This window comes from Protobothrops mucrosquamatus, unplaced genomic scaffold, assembly GCF_001527695.2.
Source record: "Protobothrops mucrosquamatus isolate PMUCROS unplaced genomic scaffold, P.Mucros_1.0 scaffold3, whole genome shotgun sequence".
Lineage (NCBI taxonomy): Eukaryota > Metazoa > Chordata > Lepidosauria > Squamata > Viperidae > Protobothrops > Protobothrops mucrosquamatus.
This window is the reverse complement of record NW_015386390.1, coordinates 1771412-1781223: the sequence shown is the minus strand read 5'-3', so window position 1 is coordinate 1781223 and position 9812 is coordinate 1771412. Positions and strand designations below refer to the sequence as shown.

General features: G+C 40.8%; 1 protein-coding gene across 1 annotated transcript in view; it reads left to right on the top strand.

Moving 5' to 3' along the window:
* The window catches only part of SCD5 (stearoyl-CoA desaturase 5), a 31693-nt gene extending 22238 nt beyond the window's left edge, over positions 1–9455 (top strand). Inside the window, exons 2-5 of the mRNA XM_015832356.1 lie at positions 1962–2092; positions 3484–3689; positions 7718–7950; positions 9265–9455. Of these exons, the coding sequence (XP_015687842.1) occupies positions 1962–2092; positions 3484–3689; positions 7718–7950; positions 9265–9455 (761 nt within the window). The remainder of the gene's footprint in view (positions 1–1961; positions 2093–3483; positions 3690–7717; positions 7951–9264) is intronic.
* Positions 9456–9812: the final 357 nt, after the last annotated feature.

Below are 9812 nucleotides of genomic sequence, written 5' to 3'. Positions count from 1 at the left end.
ATATATATATATATATATATATATATATATATATATATATATATATATATATATATATATATATATAAGAAGTGATGAATTTCAAAATGTTGACATATTATTCAAAATCATATTCATATCGTTCAATGCTACTCTTATTCATTAAATCATCTTGATAAACTCATGGGTATTAAAACAGTATGAAAATGACACAATTGCCTATCTTACGTGTAAACATCCTCACCATGATTTTTTTTTTACATTTCCAGCATAATAAATTGATCACCAGTTTTAAACATTCTCCGAAGTATCCAGTAAATATGAAAAAAAATGTTTTTGTGTTGAATTTTTATCTTAAGAAACGTTCTTTAATTTGTTTACATTTTGTTTAGGTGCTAATATAGGGCATTTCCAATCTGAATAAAGTTCTTGCAAATAACGGAAAGAAAGAAAGAGAGAGGGGAGGAGGGAGGGAGGGAGGGAGGGAGGGAGAGAGAGAGAGAGAGAAAGAAAGAAAGAAGGAAAGAAAGAAAGAAAGAAAGAAAGAAAGAAACAAACAAACAAACAAACAAACAAACAAACAAACAAACAAACAAAATGCTCCCATTGTTAACAGACATGCTGTAGGATTGCTTGAAAATCGAGACAGTGTTATCAGCAAAGAAACAGGGAAAATACAGGTAGTCCTCAACTTAACAATCACAACTAAGCTCAAAATTTCTGTTGCTAAGTGAGAACTTAATGCAATTGTTCTCTTAACAACTGTGGCATAATAAACGGCCACAAAACTGGGCATAACCCACTTAACAATTGTCTCATTAGCAAGACTGAAGTGGTTTGTCATAGTTTTTCTGTGGAAAATATTTTGAATAGCAATAGCTATAACAGTACCACTTAGACTTATATACCGCTTCACAGTGCTTTACAGCCCTCTCTCAGCGGTTTACAGAGTCAGCCTATTGCCCCCATCATTCTGGGTCCTCATTTTACTGGCCTTGGAAGGATAGAAGGCCAAGTCAACCTTGAGCTGGTCAGGATCCAACTCCTGGCAGTGGAAGGCAGAATTAGCCTACAATGCTGCATTCTAACCACTGCGCCATCACGGCTCTTGAATCTGTAACCCCAACTATTATTCTGAAATTTTGTAATACAGGTAGTCCTTGACTTACAACCATTCATTTACTGACGGACTGAAATTACTACAGCACTTTAAAAGGTGACTTTCGACCGTTTTTCACGCTTACGACCACTGCAGCATCCCCTTGGTCACGTGATCAAAATTCAGATGCTTGGCAACTGGCTCATATTTATGACGGTTGCAATGTCCCGGGGTCATGTGATCACCTTTTGCAACTTACTGACAAGCAAAATTAATGTGGACACCAGACTCACTGAACAACCGTTTTACTAACTTAACAACTGAAGTGATTCACTTAGCAACTGTGGCAAGAAAAGCCATAACATGGGACAAAACTAAATTGACTTGTTTAGCAACAGAAATGTTGGGCTCACTTGTGGTTCTAAGTCGAGAGCCACCTGCATAATATTATGAGATAGATTTTCATAATATAGAAAACATAGCTGCATTATGAATTGCCACCCTTGTTCAGAAAGAAGAAACATGTTGTGGGTGGACATTTCTAGGTGAGTCAAGAAACAATCCTGCTTTAAGCATTCGGAGGGGAAACTGTAGGCATGGAGAATTTTCTAACAAGTGGAGGAAGAAAACATTGCTAATGAGAACTGAGACAGTCTAAATTTCAACCCCTCCATAAGATGCAGTTGCCAGGTTCTCCATTTTTATGCAATATGCAGTTTTTAATGAAAACCCAATATGCTAGATGGGTTAAATTAGACGTATCAGCACAGTATTACATGCTGTAGCTATGGAGGCATTGATAGTATGAGCTGTACTTTAATAACCACCAAGAGGTTTGGTGCTTTCATAACCTCTCCTCTCATTTTTTCCTTCATGTTTTCAGCATACATATGTTTCCTGATGTGCGCCTTGGGGGTGACAGCAGGTGCCCACCGCTTGTGGAGTCACAGATCTTACAAAGCCAAACTGCCCCTGCGAATATTTTTGGCTGCAGCCAATTCAATGGCATTTCAGGTGGGTATTTACACATCTGTTGAACTCTACTTAAGGGATAGTGTAAGGCTGGAGTGTCCAACCTTGGCAACTTTAAGACCTGTGGACTTCAACTCCCAGAGTAATAGATAAGAGTCAACAGAATTCAAGAGGGATTGGATTTAGGCCACTTGTGAGGACCTAATGCAGTGGTGGCGAACCTATGGCACGGGTGCCAGAGGCGGCACTCAGAGCCCTCTCTGTGGGCACGCGCGCTGTCGCCCCAGTCCTACGCCTTCAGCTGAGTTTTATAAAACCTTTTCGCTTTAGGCCTCCGCCGCCGTGTACAAAAAAAAAGGTTCAATCAATCAGTCAATTTCAACTTCTCGCGGGGAAAAAAAAGATCTTGCAAAGTTGGAATTGATTGATTGAACTTTTTAGTCCCACCCAGTCTGCTGTTACCACCACAGCCACGACCACCCAATGGGCCACGCCCACCCAATGGGCCACGCCCACCCAGCACCCGACGATGCATAAGTGGGTTTTGGGTTGCAGTTTGGGCACTCGGTCTCTAAAAGGTTCGCCATCACTGACCTAATGATTCCAGGCATACTTGGGATTGTACAGGGCCCTGGTCAACCAGCAACTTTGCAGAATTATTTATTTTCCAGTTTTTATTATCCAGGTAACTCCTTAGAAGCCACAGAAGAGAAGCCCAGCAGCTGGTTTCTTGGCTCTGCAACAGAGAAATATTTGAAATGACACAGGCTATAGCAGGGATCTTCAAACCTGGCCCTTTTAGGACTTGTGGACTTCAACTCCCAGAATTCCTCAGCCAGGCATGCTGGCTGAGGAATTCTGGGAGTTGAAGTCCACAAGTCATAAAAGGGCCAGGTTTGAAGACTCCTGGGCTATAGGGTGAGAGATGTCTGCACCTGCTACAGTATTTATATATTGAAAATAAGCCCACCTGCTCTCCTCTTAGAAGCTCAGGTGGGTGAGGTAAAAATACTCCTGAAGTCTCATAGGAGGTAGAAAAAACAAGATAGCCAGAGGGCAATTTTCTTTGGAAACTAAGCCAGCTGGTATCTTTGATAGTACTTGACGTAAACAGTTGGGTTTTGGGGTTTTTTGATAGAGCAAGCAATGCTGTTGCTTGTCCCAAAGGTGTTTTTTTCAAAAGGCAACTGGACTTTCTTTGTTTTTCCTTGAAGAACGGAAGAAGCTTCTTGGATGAGAAGCAAAACGTCTTCAAGGAAAAAACAAAGAAAGTCCAGCTGCTTTTTGAGAAAGCACCTTTGGGACAACCATGATCTGGGTGACTAAGCACCCCCGTAGACAATGCTGTTGCTTTAAAAGGACAACACGGGCAAGGAAGGACTCAGAGGCCCACAGAGCCACGACACTTAATTTTCTCCTTCTGTTTTGTGCAGAATGATATTTTTGAATGGGCTCGAGACCACCGGGTGCATCACAAGTACTCCGAGACGGATGCTGATCCCCATAATGCCCAGCGGGGTTTTTTTTTCTCCCATATTGGCTGGCTCTTTGTTCGGAAGCATCGTGATGTCATTGAGAAGGGGAGAAAACTGGATTTCAGTGATTTATTGGAGGATCCGGTGGTGAGCTTTCAGAGAAAGTGAGTCATAATGGTAAACACGAGTAAGGCTGGCGATACACTGGGGGTCCCTCCTGGCAGATCTTCAGGTCAAAATTAGCCAGCTATTGGGCAGAGGTTTGGATTAGATCAGTGTCTCTCCATCTTGGCAAGTTTAAGATGGGTGGACTTCAATTCCCAGCGTACCCAGAATTTGGGGAGTTGAAGCCCACCCATCTTAAACTTCTCAAGGTGGAGAAACACTGGTCTAGATGACTCCTAGGGTCCCTTCCAGCTCAACGATTCTATGATAATTAGCATTTTCCAACTAAGTGCTTGTATAATAATAATAATAAAGTTGGAAGGGACCTTGGAGGTCATCTAGTCCAACCCCCTGCTCAGGCAGGAAACCCTATACCATTTCATACAAATGGCTGTCAAGTCTTTTCTTAAAAACTTCCAGTGTTGGAGCATTCATCGCTTCTAGAGGCAGGTTGTTCCACTGGTTAATTGTTCTAACGGTCAGGAAGTATAGTTGTATAGTTGTATTAGTGATTTTTCAGAGGTGCAGGCCCACGAAGGGGAGAACTTATGAATTTAACAAACAGTGCTATTTATAGGACTGTCATGGCCACAATACGTTAATTACTGCACTGAGTTTAGCCACTGAGCTCCTGTAAAGCTGAAGGAACAGTCCCACATTCGTGAAAAATTGTATAAAGTATACAAAACTCTTATAAACAATGGCACAATTGGGGACTGGGATCAATTCCTGCATAAATAAATGGCTTCATCCAGTCTGAAAAATTACAGTGATAATTAGTTTGCTGAATTTTTTGGAAAGATTTCTCATTCTAATTTCTAACCTTTGAGGTGCGTTGATCTCTGACTGAAATAGTCAGTCGCTAATACTGCTGAGAACAACTTAATTCAGCCACATTTTTCTGCTTTTTCACCTCAGTCCCAACTTCAAAAGGAAAGGAAATAATGAAACGAATAAACTGTGACAACAAAAGAAAACCACCAGTCAGGCTTAAAAGCAGCTTTTAAGAATATCCCAGCATGGAAGAAAAAAACCCATAAACATTTAAAGCATTAAAAATGGGTTTAAAGCATTAAAAAGATGCTTTTAGTAAGGCTGGGGTCAAACAGATCTCTCTTCAAACACAGTGAGTTGCACGATGCTTCGATTATTAATCCCAGCCCTGTTAAGACTTAAACAACCCAAAACTGCCCTTTTATTCATTTCTTTGATATATTTATCTCTCACATTTTCACCAGAGGCTTTTATCCCCATAACCACAACCCTATGAGGTAGGCTAGGTGGGCAGAAAGATGGAGTGACAGCCAATGACCTTCAGTGGCTAAGAGTGGATTCGAACCAGGAATCCAAGGGTTTCGTGGTAAGCAAGATGGTCAAGCAAAATGGAGAAAGCGCTGGACAAAGATGGGACAATGAGGTTTCTCCATTTTGAGAAGTTGCTGGCTGGAGAATTCTGGGAGTTGAAGTCCACCCATCTGAAACTTTCCAAGATGGAGAAGCAGGGGTCCAATCCAATCTTCTGCCCAATGTACGATCCCAGTGGCTGATGGACCACCAGTGAATGAGGAATTGAAGACCTGGCTTGATGGACCACCAGTGAATGAGGAATTTCCGTCAAGAGAGTCTTATTGCTCCCTTAATGAAGAAGGAAGAATCTCCCGACACCATAAAGATCAATACATTTTTAGTGAACAAGCCATGAATGCCTATGCTGTAATTTGCTATACCATGGGAATTTGTCGTTTTTTGAGCCAGAAGGAAAACTCCTTTGTTTCCGTTAAAAAGAAAGAAAACATGATCACAGCGGAAGGGAGGAGAACATGATCAGGCGTGAGAAAGTTGCAGAATTTTATCTCTTGGGGGAATGGGGCATAATGCATTAATGAGAAAGAAATCTTGCACAAATTGTGGCAAATTACAATGACTTCAAGAGGAATTGTTCCAAGAAAAGGAACAGACAATCTTGTGTATTCCCTCCCCCCACGCACAAATGCTCTGAATGATAAGGGTGCAGTTCATGGTAACTTGCAGAAAAATAAAGATTTGAGGTTGTAGAAGGAGGCGAAGGTTGGAAATTTTAATAGATTCCCCAGCTGAAACATTTTATCTAGTAGTGCTAACTGAAGAATGTGTCTTATTTTCCCAGCTGGAGTTTAGATTATTTATTTTAGTTCCTGGTGAATAAAGATAAAGCAAACGAACTAAAGAGATTATAATAATCAAAAGTTTGCAGGTGTCAAGGAAATGCAGCTGCCAAAAAAGCCAGCACAGGCTGCATTAACAGAGGGATAGAATCAAGATCATGTAAAAGTGTTAATACCACTTTACAATGCCTTGGTAAGGCCACACTTGGAATACTGCATCAAGTTTTGGTCACCATGATGTAAAAAAGATGTTGAGACTCTAGAAAGAGTGCAGAGAAGAGCAACAAAGATGATTAAGGGACTGGAGGCTAAAACATATAAGGGACGGTTGCTGGAATTGGGTATGTCTAGTTTAATGAAGAGAAGGACGAGGGGGGACATGATAGCAGTGCTCCAATGTCTCAGGGGCTGCCACCAAGAAGAGGGAGTCAAGCTATTCTCCAAAGCACCTGAAGGCAGGACAAGAAGCAATGGATGGAAACTAACCAAAGAGAGAAGCAACCTAGAACTAAGGAGAAACTTCCTGACAGTTAGAACAATTAATCAATTAAACAACTTGCCTACAGAAGTTGTGAATGCTGGAAGTTTTAAGAAGTGATTGAACAACCACTTGTCTGAAATGGTATAGGGTCTCCTACTTGAACAGGGGGTTGGACTAGAAGACCTCCAAGATCCGTTCCTACTCTGTTATTCCATATTCTGTATTCTGCTCTGCTAATTGCAAAGATGGCAGAAGGCTTGAGTAGAGATTTGAAGATTCAAAGTTTAATATCTGACCCAGCTGTACACTTATACTTAGTATTATGCAATTGACACAAGGCACATGTTTTTCTCTAGCCTTCCCTTGGAATAGCACCATTATTTAGATATACATATTCTAGCCTGCTTTGTTTTTAAAAGCAATCCCAGTCTAAAATGGTGAAGGTGCAGCTGAACAGTGCTGAGGAAGCTACAGTATTCTGTTCCCACCCTAACAGGTAAAATAGCAGCACAGGTTAAGCTACTCTGGAAAAACTGGAGATCACTAGATAAAGTTATTGATGGAATTTACTGAAGAAGTAGATGGATTCTGGTTTAGAAAGCAGGAAAAGATTTAACCCAAGGGCCAACCAGGAGTCTGAAATGGCTGATAAGGACCATACACTGATCAGGGGTTTTGCCTTATAAGCCTCTAAACCAGGGGTAGGCAACCTTGGCTCTTTTATGACCCGTGGACTTCAACTCCCAGAATTCCTGAGCCAGCATGGCTCAGCTTGGAAACTCTCCTTTTCCCCTCAGCATGGCTGCCTCAGGAATTCTGGGAGTTGAAGTCCACGAGTCATAAAAGAGCCAAGGTTGCCTACCCCTGCTCTAAACCTTTAGATTTTCCATGTTGCAAAGGAAAGACTCTATACCAGTGTTTCTCAACCTGTGGTCCACGGAGCCCTGAGGGTCCATGGTGTCATCACAGGGGGTCCACAAAGATTTGAAAAAATGGTATGATTTAGATCCTGAGTTAAGTCTTTGGGGGGATCTGTGGCCATAGTCTGTGGCCACAAAAGGTATTTAAAGAAAGTCCGCGGTGAAGAAAAAGTTAAGAACCACTGCTCTTATAAACTTCTTATAAAAATGGGGACCAACAGAAAGCATCTGAGAGAATGTTTTCACTTTTTTTTTCAGACCCCCCTCCATCTTTATATTTAAACTACACTAATAGCTGAATAAGGGTTTCTGGCAAGCGTATTACCACTTATTATTCTTTCATTTTGCACTACAAATATATATATTGACAACATATCTCCCATGATCTTTTCTTCTCACTTGACTCATCTGGAATCATTGTTACGGGAAATGTTATCTTGTATGATCCAGTCACCTCTGTTTTTCCTTTTCTTTCCTCACAGGTACTATAAAAGTTCAGTTGTGTTGATGTGTTTTGTCATTCCTACTATCTTGCCTTGGTATCTCTGGGGCGAGAGCTTGTGGAATTCATACTTCTTGGCTTCAATTCTCCGCTACACCGTCTCCCTCAATGTTGCTTGGCTGGTCAATAGTGTTGCTCACATGTATGGAAATAGGCCATATGACAAAGGCATCAACCCTCGGCAGAATACCTTTGTCACTTTCGGAGCTATTGGTGAGTTGCCAAGAATTGATTCATCTAGTTTTTTGAGGTTGCTTTCTCCAGACTGCTTTAATGGTGCTTTAGGGTCAGGGATGTCCACAAGTTGTGTGAAAAGGAAGATGCTGGCTGTGGTGGTGAGATCAAGGGTCTTCCTCTTTTTTGTGGGTGTCTTATGAAATATTGGGCAGATAATATTAGAAATTTCTGGTGTGGATAAGAAATTAAAGACCTTCTTACCAGTAATCAGTACCTAGATGAGCACAGATTAACACCAACAAATAGATCAACAATGAAGAAGTAAATAATACCCCAATCAAGGAACTACCAATTCAAACAAACAAGTTAACAGTAAACAACAGCCTAATTAAGGAACCAGCAAGAACATTCCCACCAACACCAACACAGCAAACCACTAGTATACAAAATGACAGCAATTCCTACTCCTTTTTAGCACTGATGATGTTACCTAGTTTGGTAATGAGATGTCTGAAAGAAAACAACCAACCTAAGAAAACACTAAGGACCCCACAGATGAAAAATTTTACTTGTTTGCTTAGACCTTTTCTTCTTCTCTTAAAAAAAGCTGTACTATTAGAACAACTAAAAATTCTTTAGCTACATATCGTGTTTCCCCGAAAAGAAGACCAGGTCTTACATTAATTTTTGCTCCAAAAGGCGCATTAGGGCTTATTTTCCGGTTAGGTCTTATTTTTGAGGGGAAATACAGTACTAAATGCATCCGTCTGGCTGATGATCTTAACTGGGGCTTATTTTTGGGGTAGGGCTTATATTACGAGCATCCTAAAAAATCATGCTAGGGCTTATTTTCCGGTTGGGACTTATTTTCGGGGAAATACGGTAGTAAACTAAGCAAGAGAGGGAGGGAGAAATAATGGCTGATATTAAATTAATAGAACCTGCATTTAATTACTATTTTAACATCGAACATGGCAGGCATTCCAAGCACTATCAGAGGTAAGATTCAGACTGTTGTGTAGGAGCTTCTTCAAAGCTCTTGGGGAACATAATAGTCCCCATTTTGAGAATATAAAATCTAATCATCCAACCTAAGTGGAAATCAGAAGTAAAAGGAGGAAGAAACCAGGAGATGGCTCGTTGGAACATTTCATTTTGGACACCCTGTTCAAAGTATATATTTATAGGACGTAGCTCTTAAAATCCTTTTGTTGGTCAAAATCATGAAAATAATAGCTGTTCCTCCATTAGAATGTCTACTGCCTCTGCTTGTTGATGCTACATCCTACTTTTTTCCCCCTCCTCTACCTTTGACCCTACTTTTCATTTCTTCTGGGTTCTGTTTTCCAGGAGAAGGTTACCATAATTACCACCACACCTTTCCATTTGATTACTCAGCCAGTGAGTTTGGCTTGAAATTCAACCCAACCACGTGGTTCATTGACTTCATGTTTTGGTTGGGTTTGGTCACTGAGAGGAAGCAAGCACCCAATGAGATGATCCAAGCTCGCAAAGAGAGGACTGGAGATGGTACTTCTTGAGAAACAAATTGACTCTTGAATGTCAATGCTGCTGTGTTGTTTGTATGTTTCTTGATTGGGGGGGCTTCTGTCCCAAACCTTCCCTTATAATGAAAGTAGTATTTTTTCATTGAACGATGGCCAAATTCATTTCTGGATAAATGCCATTTTACTTTAATGCAGTCATTTTTTTAATTGCAGAAAACATTTTAAATATTCATCCATCTTCCAAGAAAGATGTGAATGTTCCAGCCTGCAATTTTTTCATAACGCCCTTCAGATGAGTTGAACTCTAGTTCCCATAATCCCTAGCACTTGCAGCCTTTGGACATTTCATGTCCAACACATCTGGAAAACACCCGGTTGGGAAAGGCTGGA